The sequence below is a fragment of the Bombus vosnesenskii genome, unplaced genomic scaffold, assembly GCF_011952255.1.
Source record: "Bombus vosnesenskii isolate JDL3184/JDL3185 unplaced genomic scaffold, Bvos_JDL3184-5_v1.1 scf7180000016261, whole genome shotgun sequence".
NCBI lineage: Eukaryota > Metazoa > Arthropoda > Insecta > Hymenoptera > Apidae > Bombus > Bombus vosnesenskii.
The window spans coordinates 1,773,375-1,794,255 of NW_022884330.1; the positions used below are offsets into that span (position 1 = coordinate 1,773,375).

The following is a 20,881-nucleotide window of genomic DNA, read 5'->3' on the forward strand; positions in this document are numbered from 1 at the left end:
ATTATTACTCTGATACTATGTATCTCCAACATGCGTGTAAGGAAAATATTAAGTATAAGTATACTAAGAAGTAGACTGCAAAGTTTAATTTACGATTAATTCCAAAGTATTAAGTAACATAGAAAAAGGTATTATAGAGATAAATTTTATTTCATAAATATAGCGCGACGCAGTTAATTTTTCTATATCGCATGCGTTTGAATGACGCCTTCAAGAGGTTGGACCCTAACCGCTATATCATTTTATTATTATGATGCTTTTGCAATTAAATAAAAAATTCACAGAATTATAAATTAAGAATAGTAAATGCTTTATTTTACATTATATACTGCAGTCTTTTTGCTAAATCCTAGTAAATGGTATTCTAATAAATAAATAATCATTTTATAAATGTTAAACGCATCTTTAGGATCTTAATATTAGTTCACTAAATATAATTAATAATCTTCTTCATCATATCCATATCCAAAGTCATTCTCATCTTCTGACCCATGATGTCCAAGCATTTCTCCAACAGTCATTTCTGTGGGATCAGCTTCAACATCCTCATCAACATAATCATCGGTCTCATCTATTTTGTAAAGAGAAGTATAATTAATTTAATCAAGCAAAAGAAATTTTACATGAGTGGAAATTAATAACTTACCCATATCACAAGAGGTATCCATTTTTGGAAGTATAGATTCAGTTGTATTAGTTTCTATTTCAACTGGCATTTGCACTTCTTTTTTTGTTTTTTGTATTTGAGGTTTAACTACATGAGGTTTCTTTACTACTGGTGTGATTGGCTTATCTTTGATTCTTGATGAGTTAGAAATATTAGATCTATAAATATAAACATTGATATTTATTGTAGAGATACGTTTCTTGTACAGAATAAAAAAATAACAAAAAATATTATATACTAACATTTTATTAGAACTTGACGAAGTGTTCATTTCTTTCTTTGGTGATTGAATTGGCTCTTCGACCTTTTGTTGTTCTTTGGTTGAATTATTTAAACTAACGTTTAAACTTTTCAGTACTTCATAATTAATTTTCGATGATATTTTCTTCTCTTGTAACATTTTTTCAATTGCTTCGCCTAATAAAATTATAAAATGAACATAATAAACTATAACAATTGATAAAAAATTAATATTATAGAATTTGTAGTAAATATTATAACATTACCTGCAGTATTTGCAGGTACTTGATTTTTATTACGTTTAGTAATCCGCCGTCGTTTCTTCTCAGGTTTACCTTCTTCTTTTTCTTTCTGCCGTCTTTCTTCTTTTTCTTTTTGTTGATTTAAATATTCAGCATTCACTTTATTCCATAAATTGTGTTTGAATTGTGCTTCTTTTTCTGACATAATATAACTATCTAACTCTTCGTCATCTAAATCAGCAACATCAATCTCTCCAGTATCCTTAAATAGAAAACATTAATGAATAACAATTGTTTTGATTAAAATTAATTTTACTTACATTTTCAAAATTTGTGTTTACTGACTCTTTTGTTTCATTTTCTCGATCATTTATTGATATCAATCCCATAGAAGCAATATTAGGTCCTTTAAACAATTAGGCGTATTATAAATTTTATAATATAACATTATAATAGAATTTAAGAAACTGTTTAAATCCTTGCCTAATCCAGTAATTAATCGATCGTTTATGTTATTCATTTCGGAATCTTGAAAATCACTGTCAGGGTCATCTACATCGTTTCCAACGTAATGTTTAATTACATCTAAATTACTTTCCCTTATAAATCTATCAGTATCTGCTCTTTCTATAGAAGCAGCTGGAAATTAATATTTTTTGGTTTTTTTGTATAATAAAAACAATAAAATAATTCATCAATTTTTTAATTATTATTACAATTACCATCTTTGCGCTTTTTCATTTTTCCTAATCTGTGTTCTTCTAATTGTTTGTCAATTTCTGCTTGCAATTCATTTATTTCTGTATCTATGTTTAACTAAGAAAAAACAACAAATTATGCATAATTAATTATGTAGATATACGATATATTATAAAATAAAAATATTCTATACCCTTTGTAATCGTTCTCTGTCTTTTTTTCGTGCTGCTTTAAAAGCTGGAGGATCCTGTTCTTCTTCCAAGTCGACCGTCATGAATTCTTCAAGAGTCAATGCGCTTGAAGGTGTATCACCAAATTCTATAAGCCTATAGATGTTAATGTATAAAAATTTGTTATCAATTTTTACGTTTATTTAGAAAAAGACTTATTTGAATACTTTTTACCTCTTGCGTAATGTCGATTCATGCACTTTTACAATTTTAATAATATCCGCCGGTGATCTATTAAACTCATGTAATCGAGCAGCCATCAGCAAAGCTAATGTAAAAGAAATATCGTATATTTGTTTAATATCAATTTAATTTCAATGATCTCTTTTTTTAATTATATTTAATAATATAATTTTGACTTTTTAAGTGTTTAGGTGAATTTGTAACAAACGTTAATGCAAGCATCATATGTAAAATTTTAAAATGTATTAATTAATACCTAAGTATTTATATTAAAATTAAATAAAATTTAGATTACGAATAAATGAAACTTTTCTAATACCAGCGCCACATAATCCTGATGGTCTACGCCCGCTGTGAATACTATCCCTTTTCATTCTTTGAACTACTCGTAAAGCCGTCATTGATACTTCGTGAGTTTTTTCACCAAACTCCAGCTTATTTGCAAATCTCATAATATATAAACATGGATCTATAAAGAAAAATAATGTCAACAATGTGTTAAATTTAAAAATTCATCAAATATTAACAAATTCATTTTATTAGTTTATTAATATAGTATATTATATTAAAATAATTGCCAAGAATTTCCTTTTTATAATATATAATACACTTTTATGTTATTCTTACTTAAACGTAGAAGGTAAAATAACAAAAAGAATAAAATATATAGTAATTATATAATTCCTGAAGTTTCTATTTAATATTTATTCCATTAGATTACGTTTGTATTGTACGCTATTGTTTGTAAGTGGACATTACTTGCGAAATATAGATGGTGTTCACTTTAATGTTTCGCACAATTTTCAAATTGTTCGCAGTAATATAATAAAAAGATTATTAAATAAACTTTATTTCTGTTAAATGAACAATATATTATGCTGAATGGACAACGTATTAAAATAAAATGTATTTTTTTTCTCTTTAGTCTCGATCATATTGATCTTGTTGATCATATTACACTAAAAAAGGGATTTATTTTAATGTTCATCATCCTTATATCTTGTTCACTCATATTATAAATAGATTATAGTTAACATTTTTTATTACAATACTATCTTGGTAACTGGTCACGACTCGATACTGAATCTGACCAATTAACAAGGGAGGAGTTTACACCATCAATAATTATGCTTGAATATGAAATAGATAAAGATATAGAGCAGGATAATAATACTTGGTACTCAATTCCAGATGTTTTATACAAGACAATTGAATTTCAAAACTCCTGTAAACAAAATGAGAGAAATATATGTACGTAACACCGGAGTTACGCTCCATAAAGATACTTTCAAGAAATGGTGAGGATGGTGATGGCCAGTTAGCAAGACAGTACATAATCGCAAAACAGATGAAAAATCACACGTTAGAGCGAACACCCTGTATACACATACTGCGCAGATTAAAGATTGCGTTTTTGAGAAACACCAGATATATGGACGCGCGTGCCCTAAGTTTCCTATCGACCGACGTACGGAACTATCTAACCAGCGCCCGTCTGACATGGCGCCCATGTAAATGAAATCCAAAATCGTTCCGTGTTGCAATTGAAGAGAAAACGGGCAATCAAGTTTAAAAAGTGAAAATGGCGATGTCAAATCTTTACTCGAAAATATCAACGAAGCCAATGAAACGGTTCCAGGACAACGTCACAGTCAAACAGACTAATCCATGGTTAAACGGTGAGAGATTATTACAGATATAAATAAACATAATATGCACTTTAAATATATACTGTCCATGCATTTATTAAAGTGAATTATAGAAATAAGAATAAATGAAATTGTTTTTATTTTGTTTAGCTATATCCGAGTAATGTTGTATCATTTCCATAATGTTTATTTTCACTTTGAAACACACAATGATATTTTAACAACATTTTAATTAATTTACCTTGAGCTTTGAAATATTTTATTTGGAAATGCATTCTGTAAAAATAATTTCGGTCAATTAGGAATTATGAATGATAGATGAAATAGTAAATATATTTTACAAAGTAGTATATAACATGAAACTGTACAGACTTCAAATATACAATATTATAGTGTTAAACTATTTTACGTAATTTCATTTAAATCTTATGATTTTTCATAAAATATGTCTATTACGATAAATGTTCGATGAATCAGAGAATGTTGAATCAAATAGAATAATATTGTACATATTTTTAACGTTTAATTTTGATCATATTTTTCGTATTATTCATATGATATTAAAACATAAAAATTAAAATTAGAAAAATTCATAAATCGATAATAGCGTTATAATACTTATTAACCTATGTTTTATTTTAAACCAAATATATATTTTAAAAATTTCGAACTAAATGTGACTTTTCTGTTTTAAATAATTTCTATTATTATATTGTTATAAAGTCTTCTGACCATTTTATATAATAAATAAATTTTTTTGTAATAGCTAAAGATACATCCAATTTAATAAAAATTTGAAATCATGCAAAAAGTATATTAACCCTATAATATGTATGTATACATACATTCATATGAATTTATTTGACATACGTATCACGTGCACCACAAAATTTCTGCGAAATTATACGAATAAAACCGGAACAAACCGAACTTAATATCATTCGAAGTCTTTATACCTATAGATGAATTTTCCTTAAGTGTATAGTGTACATTACATATACATAAGTGTATATTTGTGTTCGTAATGTTTGAATATGAGAGGTGGTCTTTAAAGCTACAGTGGTAGCAAATATTTACTATGTTATGATAGAAGTAAAAGATTCTATTTAAAATTGTTCTCAAAACTGTGGAATAATGTACACTAACGGTAAAATTTTGATGATTTTGCTTTGCATTCGTTTTAATTGAACCGTCGCTAAAAGGTGATAGATTATACAACATCTTAAAGCGATGGTAAATAAAAATAATGGATGTACGAAAACAAACTTTGATTAATTTTAGGAAGAATAATCTAATTTAGAGATCTTAAACCTTATTACAGTTATTGTCTTGCATAACCTCTATTAGTAATGAAAAATATTTTTTATTGATGAAGTTATACAATCGGTAATATCAGCTTTCGATATATTCTAGCTTAATATAATTAATATATTTATATAAAGGTATTATCTATTAATTGTACTATTAATGAATTAATGAAAATTAATATAGAATAGTGTTACTTTTTGTAACTTTACTATTGTTACTTTGACATATGCTTAATGTTTGTTATAATTACTTTTTATATAATATTTACTCATCCATTTTTAAGTTTAATCTTTATGTAATGATACTAAAAATAATAAATAAAAGAGTAATATTTAAACATATTTTATTCCGTTAAATCCATTAAATTTTTTTATATAATGTTCTGTATGCTAAATTGTTTTAACATAATAAGATAATAATTTTGCCTAAATATGTTGTTGTTTGATAACAAAAAAAAAACAAAAACAAATACTAAATAGAAATGAATTTCACCTAACTTAAACCTAATATATTGATATTGTATATGTTTTAGCGGAATCACTGATTCCTGTATCAGATTCACCACCTACTGTAAGCCCATTATCTTCTTCCATTGTATTACAACGTGAAGGAACGATAAACCAACCACTTAGTGCACCTGCTTCACCTTTGTCTTCCTTATCATCTCCTTTAACTCAATTGAATTTGTCATCACCTGAAGACTGTACACAAGATCCTAATTGGCAGGCAACAAAACCTACAGTTCGAGAACGAAATGCTGCCATGTTTAACAATCATTTAATGGCTGATATTATATTTATTGTTGGCAGCCCAGGTAATTAATCATAAAGTCATTTAGTAATTGGATAAGCAGTAAAAATAATTTAATGTATTAAATATATTAAATAATAATATATTTGATTGCTCAATGTAGGTCACATACAAACTATACCAGCACATAAGTATGTATTGGCCACTGGTAGTTCTGTATTTTATGCCATGTTTTATGGTGGTCTAGCAGAGAATAAAAGAGATATAGAAGTACCAGATGTAGAGCCTGCTGCTTTTCTTGCTCTATTAAGGTAAATGTTTTAAACTTGATGAAGACATCTTAAATTATTCACTACTTATTTTATTATCTTTTCTCAGGTATATGTACTGTGATGAAGTACAATTAGAAGCTGACACAGTGTTAGCAACACTCTATGTTGCTAAAAAATATATAGTCCCTCATTTAGCAAGAGCATGTGTTAATTATTTAGAAACAAGTTTAACAGCAAAGAATGCATGTTTACTTTTAAGTCAATCTCGTTTGTTTGAAGAACCAGATCTTATGCAACGTTGCTGGGAAGTTATAGATGCTCAAGTAAGTTTAAATAAAAGAATGTTGAAGTCTCTTACTTTTAATGATAATTTAAATGTAACATTAAAGAGTAAATCAAACTCTTCAAACTGTTTGAATAACAAACTACATGATTCTGAACAGCAGTTTATTCAGAAAACTACAAAAACTAATAATTATGGAAATATAAAAAATGGACTATCAGTAGTATCTCATTGCTTCAGTTTATCTGAGAACAATTGTTGTTCTAAACTTAACAACAAAAAATTATCGTTTTCATTATTTCGAACTCGAAGTGAACCTTATTTTACAGATAATAAGTTAGAAATTGAAGTAACACAAAATGTAACTTATGAAGATAACTTTATAGAAGAATATGAACACAACAGAAATGATTATAATGATTTTTCCAAAATAACATGTAATATTAGTCCAATAATTACTTAAAGAATTTATAACATTTATTCTGTATATTAAAAAGTTCAAGATATATAGAATTGCTTATCCCTTTTTTAATTAAATTGAGTGAATATTTGAAAGACTGATTGACAAAAAGCTATAAAAATATATTTTTTTAATTTTTAAAATACGTTTTTAATCAAAATTCGTCTAAACTTCATTATAAAAATTCCATTCATTAATTATTAAAGATAATATTACGAAAGATTAAATACATAATAAGCAATTTTATAAAGTATGAAAATAAAATACTTCAACAACATTTTTTTGTAATATTATATACTATATCATACTTATTTAATTAATTTTGTATGTACATATATGACTATTACACTAATATTCATAAAATATTTAATTGTAATAAATTATACCATCATAAAATTAAATGTTTTTCAAAAAATTATAAAATTAGTTTCCTCATAAAAATATCATGTTTAATATATACATTTAGAACAGATTTTTAAAAATTTATTTCTACTTTTAAATTGTATCCTGTATCATATAATAAGCATTTTTTTAGTAAATATAGCGAATATCAATATTAACAAAGGATTAAGTTTTAACTAAATCATTGAAATTAGTTTTATATTTATATTTTTATTTTCTTATATTTTACATATACTAATTGTATTTGATAATATTCTTAATATTTTTTAAAGAATTCTCAGAATTTAAAAAATACTTTTAAATTTAGAAAGAACACAAATATACTTTTTGGATGTTTTGAATATAAGATTAATATATGTACATATGCATCATGCAGAGGCCAAACTGATTAATAACATCATGGGTAATCATCTAATTTTTAGAAAATTAAACTCTAATATATTCTAATATTAAAATTAAGTATTTTTCAGGAAATAGAGTTGATCACTTTGGCTTCTAAGTAATTCATACAATATATATAAAATCAATGAAAATATATTCCTAAGAAATATATCCTTTTTTTTAATAATTAAATTTTCGTCAAAAGATAATATATATTTTTACTAAATTTATATATATAAAATTGAATGTAATACAGGCAGAAATGGCGCTAAGATCAGATGGTTTTGTGGATATTGATATTCACACTCTTGAATCAGTGCTCTCTCGAGAAACATTAAACTGTAAAGAGATACATATATGGGATGCTGCATTAAGATGGGCTACTGCAGAATGTATTCGGCAAGAACTTGAACCTTCATCAGCCAATCAAAGACGACTATTAGGTAAATATCTAAATTAAAATTTTAAATCAAAAACTAGTATCACTAGTGCTTTTTTCATTCTAGGATCTGCTTTATATTTAATTAGACTTCCTGCTATGAATTTGGAAGAATTTGCCAATAGTGCTGCTCAGACTGGAATCTTAACACAACAAGAAACAATTGATGTTTTTTTGCATTTCACTGCTAGTAATAAACCTCAACTTTGTTTCCCTACCAAACCTCGACAAGGTTTAAAAACTCAAGTAAGTACTATAAAACAAAATCATTTATTTAGGTTTAATGTAAAACAACTATTCATAAGTTAGTAAGCTTGCATAAGTTACATATAGAGTAATAGAACTAAAATTTCTTATGCTTTATTTGCAGGTGTGTCATAGGTTTCAGTCATGTGCATATAGATCAAATCAGTGGCGTTACAGAGGCAGATGTGACTCAATTCAATTTAGCGTTGATAAAAGAATATTTGTTGTTGGTTTCGGACTTTATGGAAGTTCATCTGGTGCTGCAGATTATAATGTTAGAATCGAACTTAAAAGATTGGGATGTGTTTTATCTGAAAATAGTACGAAATTTTTTTCGGATGGCTCGAGCAGTACGTTTCATGTATATTTTGAGAATCCAATCCAAATCGAGCCAGAATGCTTTTATACAGCTAGTGTAATATTAGACGGAGGCGAGCTAAGTTACTTCGGTCAAGAAGGAATGTCAGAGATAACAGTTGGTAATGTAAATTTTCAATTTCAATGCAGTTCGGAAAGTACGAATGGTACTGGTGTACAAGGAGGGCAAATACCCGAATTAATTTTTTATGGACCACCAGTAGATGACTGATGGAAATTTACCACAGAAATAATGGTTTAACTGCTGGTCTCTAAAAATATGTACCTTGACATTGTTCAAGATTTTGTATAATTGTTTTGAGTACTATTTTTAAATCGATGACGAATATTGTGTAATAGATGCACTCTAAAAAATATTAAATATTTTGAATTTAGTATAAAATCATAATGAATAGTTTGCAGAAGAAATTATAATTTTATTTCTGTTATTATCACTCTATTAATCAAATATAAAAAGAAATGTCTTTATTTTAATTCAAAGACTTGAAAACAAACTTTCTGTTTTATGATACATTGAATATAAATATGAACAATTGCATAAAAATTTATTTTCGTAAAATAAAAGTCAAATATATATATAAAAACTAATATTTGCTTTTATATCAAATAATAAGGCAGTATTAAACTAAGGAAATAAATAGTTTACTATGTTTAAATTAAAATTAAATTTTAAATTTACATTTTTGCAGAGGAGTGTGTCTACTACAACTTTTGATGTATTCATATTTATGCTTTGTTTCTTCCGAAAAAATATTACATTTCTTATATAACTTAAATACTTGAAACATTATTTGTAAATATGCAACAAGTGAAGTATATAAAATACTTGTTAGATTTGAAGAAGAAGAAGAAGATGTAAAAACGATCTTTAAATTGATAGAAAACAATTGAGAAAGTTAATAAGTGCTATTTAAAAGGATTTACTATCTTAAAAATTATTGTTAAATAATAATATAAAGAAATAAGCAAAAATCAATTAATTTTGGAAACTATATTGTTATCTCGACTAATTAATTCTCAATTAAAAAATACTAATATATAAACTATAATTTTTTTTAATTGAAATGCTTTAGAATCTTAAATGAACAATGTACATTATCGTTTTATGGAGGAGAATATACTGTTTTTGCTAACATAAGTAATATTGATTTAATGTTGCATTCATATATCATGTATTTTAGAATATACTATACTTATTGGAAAGCGTCATAAGCAATTTTAGAATAGTATTATAAGTGAAACTGCCTATACAAAATAATATTTGTTTTTTATTGTAACATTATTATTTTGTTTTTTGTATCATATTCATAAGAGAGGAGATACATTTTACTTTCTTAGATTTATTGATTCTTTAATGTATGAAATTATGTACTGCAAAAGGTGATTGTTAAATTATTAGAAGGAATGTTTAAATGTAGATCCTTAAAGCAAATAGCGTTTTTGTACACAATATAAAAATCACAACAATACTTTATATGTACATTGTACGATATTTTAATCATGTTTATATAATTTTATAATTTACTATAATCTATGTAAAAAGTAGAAAAATATTCTAGTATAGTTTCAAGATAAAGTATATACTAATTATATATAACTCTCTTATTTTTTTTTTTATAATAAACATTATATTGTATCCAGTAATGCTATAGAATCTGGCGCCAAAGTCTACATTGCAAAATAGTAAATACTATTTAAAAAAGTACAATGGATTGCAATACCAATAATAATAAAATGTACAAAATAATGCCTTCCTACTACTAGTATGACTGGCTGGTGCCAAAAAAAGGAACAAGTAAATTTTGAGAGCATCTCTGTCTTAAGATTGGCATTAAAAAAGATATTAATTATATCATTAACTTCTAAAACAATATTAAAATATTCAGTGAACAATTTTAGTTTGGATTTAAGTTAGATTAATTTATTACTAATAAATAAGAGATTTAGTTTTGTATTCTCCATTTTAGATATTTGATATTATTTAAAATCAAAAAATTATTTAACATTACAATATAAAATATGAAAAGTGTAATTGAAAATGTCTACACAAGCAATAAATTTAAAGAATAGTCATCTTATATTATACTTTTATGTATTAAAGTACTTCAGATTTCTTGATTATTTAGTAATATACGGAGTGAACAAAAAAGTTGAATACAACTTTAGGAGCATGTAGTACTCAGCAAAAATTTTTAATAAACATAGGTTCAAAAACTATTAATTTCAGAGTTACAAAGTTTTTTGTCAGTAAGATATTACCCTTACAACATATGCTCAATATGACCCCTGTTCAGTTCAGCATACACTTCAGCATATTTTCTTACAGAAATACATATACATTGAAAAATCTCGGCATTTTCCTTATCTCTTGGTTTTGGATTTTACGGAAGTGAAGTTAATATCTCTTGGCAACAAAGCAGCTGGTTTATTATATACTAAACATTTCGTAATTAAACATCTCTGAAATTAACGGTTTTTGACCCATGATTATTAAAAGCTTTTTGCTTGTTATGATGAATACTACATGTTTCTAAGGTTTCTATCCTCAGCTTTAGCAGTGTCCTCAATTTTTTTGTACATCTCGTATACAATAGGGCTAAATTTTGAATTAATATTTCACTATTATACTTTACTATTAAAAAACTGAGTGTATGTGAAGACACAAATGTTATATTTAATACTTAGAGATATTTCAAATATGAACAAATTTTTACTATAGTTAATCAAGTATTTAATTTTGTATTTTTTCAAATTTAACATTTAATACAACGATAATGTATGTAAGAAATCACTGTTTATAATCTTTTTCAAGCGGTAATAAATGTAACAATAACTGTTGTTTCTGATAAAAGTACCTTACGAAATAAGAAAATTTATATCTGAAGAATAAAACATGTCAATCTAATTAATTGCAAATCGAACTATTTTATTTTATTAGAAGTTAAAGATTATGTATGTATCATGTAACATTTAATGATACTTAAAAATTAGTTAATTTGTTCTTAAATGAGAGCAAATAAATTGAATACAGGCATAAATTAGAAGTAAAAATTTATAACATGCAAGTTTATAAAATGCTTACCTACTGAAGGTATATTGATGCAAAGAGCTTGCGTAAACCTCAGATATGTGCGTCCCAATTCATGAACACAAATTTGCAGCACATCACTGATGTCAATAAGCATATCTAAATAATTGGTTAAGTACATACTTTACTTCTGAAAACTTGTCATACATAACAAACGAAACTTATATTATTATTTATTATAATTCTTGCTTTTCAGTTTGGGATAGCTTCCGACTTATATCATAAAAAAACTTATATTTCAATAAGATTTCACACTAAACCAAATACTTTGTATTTATGAAATAGATATAAAGTAGCAAAAATAAATTCAAGAATGATAATTATAAGAAAAATATTGTTTTTTATTTTATGAAAATATAAAGGATACGTGCAGTGCCTTCTGTACGACAAGTAATATAAACACAAGCTGCATGATTATGTGCTTGCTTCCTCCCACGAGTTAACTGACGATTCAATGCCATTTTATAAAAATTCATAGATGTATCAATACAATGCTGATTTAATCTAGTAACAAAATAAAATACATATTAAATATTTTATAAAATATAATAAATGAAATTAATAATTTACTGATTGTATTATAGAAAAAATTTACATACTGTAATTGCATACATAAATGAGTTATTCCTTTTCTTGCATTTTGCAATGTTATTCCTCTGGATTCTTTTCCATTGACGTGATATGCTATGAACATAAAAATGATTAAACTAGACAAATGATGGAAACTAGTAATAAGAAAATAAAGAATATTTAATGTCATATTTATTATAAAATAACGTACTTGCTCCAAATCCTGTAGCTCCACCAGTGCTGTCATTAGCAACAAATTGACCAAGTACCATCATATTCCCAGATGGTGTCTCTTTAAAAGCTGTTTCACTAACAATAAGTTGGTCTTCCAACACAAAACCACAATCTGTACAGACAGCATCTCCTCGGGCTGGATCTGTTTCAATATTTGTAGATCCACAATTCCGACACTTACTCGCAGACATCTGTTAAATGACAACACCATCATTCAAAAGGAAATCTTTATTATTAAGAATTTAAAACGACATTTTCACATAATTTATGTTATTTTTTATGGTTCAAAATCAATGCATAACTAAAATATTTAAATTTTATTAATGTTTCCCTAAATTATGCAAGATACTTAAAAAATAAATAAAAGAATTACTTTTAATATATTAAGCAATAATGAAAAAACAATAATTTTTATATCATACTTTGAAATTACCTTTGTTCTTTATGTTCAACTTTAAATTATTGAAATGATGACATATCAAGTATTATAGGTTAAATAATTTTATTAAATAATTATAACATGATGACTATGTCACACTTTATTATATCGTGTTTTACATAAAAATATGTAGAATCAGGATAAGTTTAACATTCGTCTGATAAAACGAACTTAATCAAATAGTTTGGAAGCACACTCGTTATTACAAACATGACATAAGGATTAGATTGAATACAAAAAATATGCGCATATATTCACTGCTTTAAATGACTATATGTATAGTTTCTTCATCGTCCAATGTAAATGTAATTTTCAAAGTAACATTAACTTTCATGTAATTGTTTTGTTATATAACACATCATAAAATTTACAATTATCTTAATAACTTAAATAAAAATAATAATACAATTTTGATTAGTGTAATGTAAGATATATTTATTGCGTCCAACCTCTTTAAATATAAAAACCATTATTTCTTTAAAATGTAAAACTATCCAAAATAATTAAAAAATGTTTTTCTGTCTGTATTGTTTCATTATAATATAAATTCATTCATGATGAAAATTTTCCTTGCATTTTTAAACTGATTGAAGTTTCAAACGGCGAAAAACATTGACATTTAATGCAGCACCATCTATAACTGAATACAACAGCAATAACATTCAGATTCGAATAATATTATTCTGTGTGCATAATTCTATTATCAGTAATCAAAAATATTTCGTAACTGTACGAATAACATAATCATATATATATATATTATTGTAATATTCGCAAAGAATAGTTATATTTGTAATATGTGAAGTATCAATCAAATTGAAGGTTCATCGCGCGTAAAATCAAAGTGAAGTAATTATAATAAAGAATTGAATTCTCAATAAGAATTAAATAAGAAATTCAAGATGCCTTGTGAAATGATAACTTTACAACTTGGCCAATGCGGTAATCAAAGTAAGTAACCATGCAATTTACATCTTTGTTAAAATGTTGTTCTCTGTTTTTCTTCTTATTAATTTGCAAATGTAACCAAATAACTTACTTTTAATTACGTATAATTTATTATTTCATTAATATTTTATTAAAATAATCTTTGTTTATCTTTAGTTTTCTACTAGAAATATAAAGATTGTAAAATTTATGTACCACGAAAGTAGGAAACTAAATTTCTGTTTTGAAGATACATTCATAAGATGTATTACGATACTACATTAGCAAAAAAATAAATAATAAAAGAATTTCAATTTTTAGTTGGATTTGAGTTTTGGAAAAAATTATGCGCTGAACATGGTATTAGTCCAGAAGGTATTTTAAAAGATTATGCAACAGAAGGTACAGACAGAAAAGATGTATTTTTTTATCAATCAGATGATGAACATTATATACCAAGAGCAGTATTATTAGATTTGGAACCCAGAGTAATTCATACAATTATGAATTCTCCCTACTCAAAGGTATTCATTACTATATTTTGTATAAATATTATAAGTATGTTTAACTTCATGAATTTATATGAATATATTCTTTATTAAAATACATTGTTATTATAAATATTATTTTCCACAAGTTATATAATCCAGAGAATATTTATTTATCAAAACATGGAGGTGGTGCTGGTAATAATTGGGCATCTGGTTATCATCAAGGAGAGAAACTTCAAGAAGAAATATTTGATATTTTAGACAGAGAAGCAGATGGAAGTGATAGTTTAGAGGTATGTGTAGTTATGTTATTTGAATTTATATCATTAATATTGTAATCATTATGTTAATTTGCAGGGATTTGTTTTGTGTCATTCTATCGCAGGTGGTACTGGTTCAGGTATGGGTTCATTCATGCTTGAATCCCTCGCAGATAGGTTTCCAAAAAAATTACTTGAAACATATAGCGTTTTCCCAAACCAAGATGAGATAAGGTATATATTATGCAATAAAACTATATTATAATAATTAAAACAATAGTACGTTTTTAATATAAATAAATTAAAAAGAAAATTCTTTTCAGCGATGTAGTTGTACAGCCATACAATTCCTTATTAACTTTAAAAAGGTTAACACAATGTGCTGATTGTGTTGTTGTTCTCGACAACACAGCACTTAATAGAATAGCATCAGATAGACTTCATATCCAAAATCCTAGTTTTACACAAATTAATAAACTTGTTTCTACAATAATGTCTGTTAGCACCACCACACTTCGGTAATATACCATTTATATGTATTTTGCTTAAAAAATTAATGTAAAAGATTATACAGATTTATTTATCTAATTCACATGTAATACTAGGTATCCTTCTTATATGAACAATGACTTAGTTGGTTTAATTGCTCCATTAATTCCAACACCACGATTACATTTCCTCATGACTGGTTATACTCCTCTTACTACAGATCAAGAAGTAAGTATTCATTTAATGAAATATATAGAGCAACTTTGTTTCTTATTCCAAATTTAAAATTTTTTTAAAAATATACATATTTAATAAAATATAATTCACAGGGAGCATCTGTAAGAAAAACTTCTGTATTAGATGTAATGAGACGTTTGCTTCAGCCGAAAAATATGATGGTTTCTACAGCATTAGATAGAAATGCATCTCACTGTTATATATCTATCTTAAACATCATTCAAGTACGTTTTATTAGAAATATTAAGGGTAAAAATAAAAATAAAATCTTATAAATACAATGTTTTAGGGTGAAGTAGATCCAACCCAAGTTCATAAATCTTTACAAAGGATCAGAGAAAGAAAACTTGCGCAATTTATACCTTGGGGTCCTGCTAGTATACAAGTAGCCCTTTCAAGAAAATCACCATATATTCAAAGTACACATAGAGTATCTGGCTTAATGTTAGCCAATCATACTAACATATCATCAGTAAGTTGCAAAAATATCTTTATATTAAACGGTACTAAATTATTTTAATTATTAAATTTAGTGCTTTCAAAATTATTTGATAATTATGTTTACAAACAATTAAAGGCCTTGTTAAATCTGTAATACATATGTATTTCAGTTATTTGACCGTGCCTTACAACAGTATGATAAATTACGAAAGCGAGAAGCATTTTTAGAACAATTTCGTAAGGAAAAAATGTTCGAAGATAATTTGGACGAATTGGATAATTCTAGAGAAGTCGTTGAATATTTGGTAAAGGAATACCAGGCAGCCACCCGAGTGGATTATTTATCATGGAACCCCAGCAAAGTAGAAACATAAAATATTCAATAATTTTAATAAGATTATCGTGCATATAAAGAAAAACTTGAGATCTGATTATCACTTGTTATTTTATGCTTTACTTTATTATCACAGATGCTATTTTGAGCAGTATTAAAGTTGTTCTACGAAAATTAAGTTTCAATACTATACATATAGTAAATAGCAATTTTATGATATTTTAGTACAATTACAAATATTCTCAATTTTTTTATTTTAAATCCATTTCTATCTTTCGTACACAAAATGGAGGTAATGTAGCAATTGTAATGAATCCTGTATGACCAGGTAAAGAACGAGCATGCATTGCAGTAAGCAACTTTCTCTCTTCTTTTTCATATTCACTTTGTTGTGCCATATCTTCGTGTATATCCTAAAACATAGTTACCAAAAAAGGTCATATTAATATTTTCAAAACTGATATTTAATATCATCCTAAGTGTAAAACATAAACTAAGCTCGTGCCATTTGAGTTATGATATTTATACACATATCTTTTTATAAGAATTTAACGAAAAATAATACTTAATAAAAAGAATCTTTCATTTTACGACACATATATTAATTCTATATATTGCATCTATTATATATACCTCATATTGCAGGTATTCTAAATTCAGTATAGGAAGGTTTCTATATTGTACATGTACTTCTCTTTGTAAACATTCGTAGGTATTCAACTCAATGAATCCTTTTGATACTAATTTTGCACAAGTACGTTGAACCTGCTCAATACAAGGAGAAAAAGAACATAGTTTTCCACCTAAACATAAAATAATCAAAAAATCATTTCTTTGTCCTACTGTGTTAATTATTATTAATTTGTTTATGTAAGTTCGTAGTAACTGAAAAACTAAAATAAAATTTTTCGCTAAAACAATTTGTACCTGATTTCTTTAAAGTAACCACTGCATGATCTATTGCTAACCATGGATGTGGCAGGTCTAAAAAAATTGCATCTGCTTTTGTTTCTAATTCTTTTCCAAAACCTTCCATACAAACATCTTTATGATTTGAAGTTACAAATTTACTAAGACCATGTCTTTCAAACTCTGCTTGAGCAATATTTACACGCTGCTCGTGAAAATCAAATGTATAAAGATGACCGTGAGGGCGAATTGCACGAATAAGAGCATGGGAAAGAGATCCGCTTCCAGTACCTAAAACAATAAGATATTAAAACTAAGATTGTGATAATTATATGAACTAAATGTAACTTCAAAATGCATTAATAAGTAAAATTCCAATATAAAATATATTGATAAGTTAGTACTTTTAGAATTAAATCAAACAAGTATTTAGGAAATAGTTAATAGTTGATGAACCTGTTTCAATAACTATGTTTCCTGGTACTAAATCCAACAAGTGTATGATCAAACTTATGTCAGGGCTATATATAATTTGTGTCCTATGAGGTACTGTCAATGTCCAAAGTTCTGATGTTGGTTGTAAAACATATGCCCATCCTTTCGAAAGTCTTTTCATAGTTCCATATTTGTGTCCCACAAGAGAAAATACTCTAAGTGCTCCATATTTTGTTTGAAAAACATTGTCAACCATTTCACCATTTTTATTGGGAATTTTTGCCTTTATTTCTAAAGAATGCATATTATTATGTCCTAAGTATAAAATGACTACATCTCCTTCTTCAATGAATTCTTTTACTTCATTAAAACTCATTTTAATAAAAACAAATTGGATTTATTCGTTAAATAATATTATAGTAATATTCCTCTATTTTATATCATAACATTATTAATTTTACATCATAATTATTATCAATTTGTATAAATAACACTTTTTCTTTATACGTTTTGTAACATTGTTATTATCATATCACTTTATATCATTCATAATATTTTATAATATTTTGAATGTTAAATTCAATGTTCCATATTTAAGGTTATGTTTCGTAATACACGTGTTCAATATTTAAATCTCACACCTTTTAAATTACAGTCATGTTTCAAACTGTTATACATACATATATATTATATAGATTAATTGAAATAGAACTTGTATGTTATATGTACGCATTCTATCATTTTTTTGTCTACTATCTATGACAATGAATTCACTTCATTATGTATAAATAAAATTAAAAATGAAACTCTAAAAAAATGTCTTGCCTATCTTCATATAATATATAAAACATATAATTTCCTTCGCTAATATAAAACATAATAGAAAGTAATTGCGTGGTACGTAATATAATTTTGTGTATTATCTAGAAACAAAACTGTATTATTTATTTAAAAAAATTTTTTTTAAATGTAATAAATTCTAATTATATCATATAATATAATGCGAAACTAATGTTCATGATGATAATCTTCATTTTACATTATTTATCTATATCTACTAAATAGTTACAAGATTTTGATTTATCGACTTACAAAATGATACAAATAATAAATTATAATAATTAAAAATATCTATTTGTGAAAAAAATATAAAAAAGAAAATCAGTAAAAATAATGTTCAGTTTCATAAAATGAAAACGTGACTTAATAAAAGCGACACATTTGCAGAGATCCGTGACCCATGAGGCCACTAACAGAGCTTCGAAAAAGTTTAAAAATAGTAAAATAGTTGGTAATGAAGTGCCGAATGGTTTATCTTGAATTGCAGCTCGAAAATTGTTTATACGTAAATTTCTGTTGTTAAAACAGAAACTGATTTCTTATATCTTAGTCACCATAATTTCGAAATATGGCTTCAAAAGTAACACTGTCCCAGGCTCTGGGTACAGATGGAAGTGATTTTAATCATAGACAAAAGATTGCTGGTCATTATCAAATCAGGTAATTAAGACATAACAAAAACGACATGTATATCAGCTACTTTTCTCTTTCTTTCATTAAAAATATTTTGATATTCTACACGTATAATATTTCTAAAATTGAATAAAATAATAATTAAAAATAAATCATTCCTCAACTGTTATTTATTTATTATTAGAATTAAACGTGCATTCCTTTTAGCGCAACAAATAAATCAAGACTGAAATATTGCATATTTTTTCATTATCTTCTTTTCTTCGTTATGCTTGCCAAGCTATCAGCCGATATTTTAGACCATTTGGATATATTTATTTTGGAGATTGAAGAACTACAAGTACCTCAGGTATATGATCTTTAATATAAAACATTAATCTATTAAATTATAATATCTCCCTTTTCTTATAGCCTTTATGGTGGGAATATATTTGGTGTACAAGTTTGATGTTAAGTTTTCTTGCATTGTCTGCTATTAAAAGAAACAGAATTAAAACATTAAAACAGTACATGATAGGTATCATCCTATTAGGATATGGTCCATTACTTTATGGAGTTGTATATTATTTCAAGGACGTTTGGAAATATTTAACTGTTGGTAAAACAAATGAAATTCACTTTTGGCAGGTATTAATAAGTCATATATTATCTATTATTGGAAATTTTCATATAAAATATTTGTTAAATTTATAAAAATTAATTTCTAGGATCTACCATATGGATTATTATGGTATGCATTTATTCTTTTAGCATCTCAAGTTCATTCTTTTTCTTTGTTCTTTTCCTGGAATCTTATAGTAGCTTGGAAAACACGGGGAAATAAAAAAGCTGACTAATTTAATAATAAAATTCATTGAAATCTGGCATATCTGTGAACACTATTGGTAATATAATAATATATTAAGCTGTCCCAAAAGTTTCTTTCATTTTATAAGAAAATAATAAATGCACAACATTTTTTGTTTTATATTATTTTGTTCTATTATTATAAAATTCAATAAAATAATATAAAACAAAAAATGTTGTGCATCAATTATTTCCTTATAAAACAAAAGAAACTTTTGGAACAAACTCATATACTGTTAATAAAAATTAAAACTGTGAAAATATTGCTAATATGTAAATATGTATATATACATGTGTTCATGTACATTATATCATGTGTATTTTACGTATCTTAAATCACATATTTTGAAACATTTCATTTTGTTTTCTTATAAGCAATTTTAATAATGAATTGATATTAAAAAAGAGATAAAAGTCACAATTTCTATATTAAATACACAATTCATTATGTAATAAGAGTAAAATAAAATTTCAAATAAATTATTAACCTTTTTTGTATTGTTTGCTACAACAAATACCTGAACTACCCAATACAAAAACTTACATAAAAACTAATAGTAACATAATTAGTCATGTACATTATGTTAATGTTAACTAAATCCATGCATAATGCATTTATATTTATACGTGTGCATTACGTTGTTAGGAATAATGGCGAGAATTATCGATCAAATGTATAATTGATTACTGGATCCTGGAAAGGAAGATACCTAGATCTAGTAAGAGGGTCCTGAAAAAAGGGAATTTTCACATATCATATATCTATATCTCGTACAATTAGTCGATTAAGTTAGTTAAAATTGTAAATAGTCGACTTTATGTCCTAGCAGTTACTTTAAATTTTGGCAGTCTAATGAGCAGAGAAGTTAGGATACCATT

The 20,881-nt window shown here is 25.8% G+C and overlaps 5 protein-coding genes across 8 annotated transcripts; 3 read left to right on the forward strand and 2 right to left on the reverse strand.

Annotated features, from left to right (window-relative positions):
• Positions 1–286: 286 nt before the first annotated feature.
• On the reverse strand, positions 287–20,498 carry LOC117241742 (transcription factor IIIB 90 kDa subunit). 3 transcript variants are annotated; one of them, XM_033507810.1, is made up of 15 exons: positions 20,491–20,498; positions 12,699–12,912; positions 12,517–12,601; positions 12,285–12,421; positions 11,912–12,016; positions 2,581–2,730; positions 2,253–2,346; positions 2,042–2,174; positions 1,872–1,965; positions 1,633–1,788; positions 1,470–1,555; positions 1,174–1,411; positions 910–1,084; positions 647–825; positions 287–571 (listed from the first exon to the last, which is right to left on the reverse strand). In XM_033507810.1, exons 2-15 carry the CDS (start codon positions 12,910–12,912, stop codon positions 438–440), a joined length of 1,980 nt encoding a protein of 659 aa, XP_033363701.1. In that variant the 5' UTR covers positions 20,491–20,498; the 3' UTR covers positions 287–437. The 3 variants fall into 3 exon arrangements, with proteins under 3 accessions (XP_033363701.1, XP_033363702.1, XP_033363703.1); XM_033507811.1 differs by lacking the exon at positions 20,491–20,498 and adding an exon at positions 13,155–13,400; XM_033507812.1 differs by lacking the exon at positions 20,491–20,498 and having other exon boundaries at positions 12,517–12,624; positions 12,699–12,835.
• LOC117241750 (BTB/POZ domain-containing protein 3) lies at positions 3,666–11,738 on the forward strand. Of its 2 annotated transcripts, none has more exons than XM_033507832.1 (7): positions 3,666–3,940; positions 5,751–6,032; positions 6,132–6,279; positions 6,347–6,563; positions 8,023–8,209; positions 8,273–8,451; positions 8,576–11,738. In XM_033507832.1, the coding sequence occupies exons 1-7, from the start codon at positions 3,844–3,846 to the stop codon at positions 9,038–9,040; spliced, it is 1,575 nt and encodes a 524-aa protein (XP_033363723.1). In that variant the 5' UTR covers positions 3,666–3,843; the 3' UTR covers positions 9,041–11,738. The 2 variants fall into 2 exon arrangements, with proteins under 2 accessions (XP_033363723.1, XP_033363724.1); XM_033507833.1 differs by lacking the exon at positions 3,666–3,940 and adding an exon at positions 5,125–5,143.
• Positions 14,063–16,929, forward strand: LOC117241755 (tubulin gamma-2 chain). The gene is made up of 9 exons (XM_033507840.1): positions 14,063–14,111; positions 14,409–14,611; positions 14,725–14,871; positions 14,936–15,072; positions 15,162–15,356; positions 15,444–15,555; positions 15,657–15,788; positions 15,854–16,036; positions 16,176–16,929. The coding sequence occupies exons 1-9, from the start codon at positions 14,063–14,065 to the stop codon at positions 16,377–16,379; spliced, it is 1,362 nt and encodes a 453-aa protein (XP_033363731.1). The 3' UTR covers positions 16,380–16,929.
• Positions 16,577–18,479, reverse strand: LOC117241766 (tRNA (adenine(58)-N(1))-methyltransferase catalytic subunit TRMT61A). The gene is made up of 5 exons (XM_033507872.1): positions 18,236–18,479; positions 17,705–18,125; positions 17,267–17,539; positions 16,973–17,142; positions 16,577–16,752 (listed from the first exon to the last, which is right to left on the reverse strand). The coding sequence occupies exons 2-5, from the start codon at positions 18,057–18,059 to the stop codon at positions 16,591–16,593; spliced, it is 960 nt and encodes a 319-aa protein (XP_033363763.1). The 5' UTR covers positions 18,060–18,125; positions 18,236–18,479; the 3' UTR covers positions 16,577–16,590.
• Positions 18,875–20,060, forward strand: LOC117241774 (protein jagunal). Its single transcript, XM_033507883.1, has 4 exons — positions 18,875–19,183; positions 19,364–19,505; positions 19,568–19,783; positions 19,864–20,060. The coding sequence occupies exons 1-4, from the start codon at positions 19,092–19,094 to the stop codon at positions 19,990–19,992; spliced, it is 579 nt and encodes a 192-aa protein (XP_033363774.1). The 5' UTR covers positions 18,875–19,091; the 3' UTR covers positions 19,993–20,060.
• Positions 20,499–20,881: the final 383 nt, after the last annotated feature.

What these genes read in the sequence shown, in the direction of transcription:
- LOC117241750 (XM_033507832.1), top strand. Translation starts at nt 3,844, where the DNA reads ATGGCGATGTCAAATCTTTACTCGAAAATATCAACGAAGCCAATGAAA. An exon ending in GACTAATCCATGGTTAAACG is followed by an intron (nt 3,941 to 5,750) that starts GTGAGAGATTAT and finishes TATATGTTTTAG; the next exon opens with CGGAATCACTGATTCCTGTA. An exon ending in GACAAGGTTTAAAAACTCAA is followed by an intron (nt 8,452 to 8,575) that starts GTAAGTACTATA and finishes CTTTATTTGCAG; the next exon opens with GTGTGTCATAGGTTTCAGTC.
- LOC117241742 (XM_033507810.1), bottom strand. Translation starts at nt 12,912, where the DNA reads ATGTCTGCGAGTAAGTGTCGGAATTGTGGATCTACAAATATTGAAACA. An exon ending in CATCAATATACCTTCAGTAG is followed by an intron (nt 2,731 to 11,911) that starts GTAAGCATTTTA and finishes TTTTCTTTATAG; the next exon opens with ATCCATGTTTATATATTATG. An exon ending in GAATCGACATTACGCAAGAG is followed by an intron (nt 2,175 to 2,252) that starts GTAAAAAGTATT and finishes TAACATCTATAG; the next exon opens with GCTTATAGAATTTGGTGATA.
- LOC117241755 (XM_033507840.1), top strand. Translation starts at nt 14,063, where the DNA reads ATGCCTTGTGAAATGATAACTTTACAACTTGGCCAATGCGGTAATCAA. An exon ending in TGAATTCTCCCTACTCAAAG is followed by an intron (nt 14,612 to 14,724) that starts GTATTCATTACT and finishes ATTTTCCACAAG; the next exon opens with TTATATAATCCAGAGAATAT. An exon ending in CTCTTACTACAGATCAAGAA is followed by an intron (nt 15,556 to 15,656) that starts GTAAGTATTCAT and finishes TATAATTCACAG; the next exon opens with GGAGCATCTGTAAGAAAAAC.
- LOC117241766 (XM_033507872.1), bottom strand. Translation starts at nt 18,059, where the DNA reads ATGAGTTTTAATGAAGTAAAAGAATTCATTGAAGAAGGAGATGTAGTC. An exon ending in AAACATAGTTATTGAAACAG is followed by an intron (nt 17,540 to 17,704) that starts GTTCATCAACTA and finishes TTATTGTTTTAG; the next exon opens with GTACTGGAAGCGGATCTCTT. An exon ending in TAGAATACCTGCAATATGAG is followed by an intron (nt 16,753 to 16,972) that starts GTATATATAATA and finishes ACTATGTTTTAG; the next exon opens with GATATACACGAAGATATGGC.
- LOC117241774 (XM_033507883.1), top strand. Translation starts at nt 19,092, where the DNA reads ATGGCTTCAAAAGTAACACTGTCCCAGGCTCTGGGTACAGATGGAAGT. An exon ending in AAGAACTACAAGTACCTCAG is followed by an intron (nt 19,506 to 19,567) that starts GTATATGATCTT and finishes CTTTTCTTATAG; the next exon opens with CCTTTATGGTGGGAATATAT. An exon ending in ATGAAATTCACTTTTGGCAG is followed by an intron (nt 19,784 to 19,863) that starts GTATTAATAAGT and finishes ATTAATTTCTAG; the next exon opens with GATCTACCATATGGATTATT.